At 64.6% G+C, this 1,201-nt stretch overlaps 1 protein-coding gene across 1 annotated transcript in view; it reads right to left on the bottom strand.

Annotated features, from left to right (window-relative positions):
- The window catches only part of GDF7 (growth differentiation factor 7), a 2,338-nt gene continuing 1,137 nt past the window's right edge, over window positions 1–1,201 (bottom strand). Inside the window, exon 3 of the mRNA XM_069103016.1 lies at window positions 1–980. Within this exon, the coding sequence (XP_068959117.1) occupies window positions 1–980 (980 nt within the window). The remainder of the gene's footprint in view (window positions 981–1,201) is intronic.

Consider the following 1,201-nt stretch of genomic DNA (forward strand, 5'->3'; position numbering starts at 1 on the left):
CTACCTGCAGCCGCACGTGTCCACTACCATGTCCTCATACTGTTTGTAGACTACATTATTGCCCGCGTCTATGTACAGGATGCTGATGGGGCTGAGCTTGGCGGGCACACAGCAGCTGGGCGGCGTGGCCTCGGGCGCCATGGAGTTCATGAGTGTCTGGATGATGGCGTGATTGGTGGGCTCCAAGTGCGAGCGCAGCGGGAAGTCACACACTCCCTCGCAATGGTAAGCCTCATAGTCCAGAGGAGCGATGATCCAGTCGTCCCAACCCAGCTCCTTGAAATCCACATGCAGAGGTTTGCGGCTGCAACGGCTCCGGCCCTTGCGCCCGGAGGCCCGCCCCGGGCCCGGGTTCCCGCTGCCCCCGCCAGGGCTACCAACCCCTCCCGTCCCCCGGGCCCCGGCCCCGGCCCCAGCCCCGGCCCCATTCCCCGGAGTCCGCCTCTTCCTGCGACCCGCGGAGGGAGCTGCTCCGGGCTGACCCCGGGCTCGGCCCTTGGCTCGCAGGTCCTGGAAAAGGTTCTCTTTCCTGTGGGCACGCGAAAAAACCACAAGCAGGGCCCTCTCGTTTGGCGGCGGTCGCGGGCTCCCGGGCAGCCCCAAGCCCAGCAGCCTGAGGGCCAGTGGGCTCCTGGAGGAGCCAGCCACCGCGCGCAGCACCAGGCAGAGGGGCCGCTGGGGCCGGTGCTGCCTCACAGCTTCCGCCACGTCAAAAACTTCCCAACGCGCTGAGTCCGGAGGGCTGGCGGGTCTAGAAGCGAGCAGCCGAGGCCCACGGGCTGCCCCCGAGCAAGTGGAAAGCAGAAGCAGAGCGAAGGGCTGCGCCCCCAGGGCCGCCTCCACCTGTTTGGTCGTCCGATGTGCCTGGGCTGCCGGCGGGCGGCGCAGGACCCGAAGCTCCGCGGCCACGACTTCGTCGGCGTCTGCCAAGCTGGAGACGTCGAAAAGGAAACGCTGGCCTGTCTCGAAGGAGGCATCGTCTGCAAGGGAGGAGAGACAGAGACAGAGACAGAGAGACAGAGACAGAGAGACAGAGAGAGAGAGAGACAGAGAGACAGAGAGAGAGAGACAGAGACAGAGAGACAGACAGACAGAGACAGAGACAGACAGAGACGGAGAAAGACAGAGACGGAGAAAGACAGAGAGACAGAGACGGAGACAGACAGAGACAGAGAGAGAGAGAGAGAGAGAGAGAGAGAGA

Source organism: Petaurus breviceps, unplaced genomic scaffold (assembly GCF_028583685.1).
Source record: "Petaurus breviceps papuanus isolate PSGF00001 unplaced genomic scaffold, PetGlider_PUasm1.0 559, whole genome shotgun sequence".
In the NCBI taxonomy this organism is placed as follows: Eukaryota; Metazoa; Chordata; class Mammalia; order Diprotodontia; family Petauridae; genus Petaurus; species Petaurus breviceps.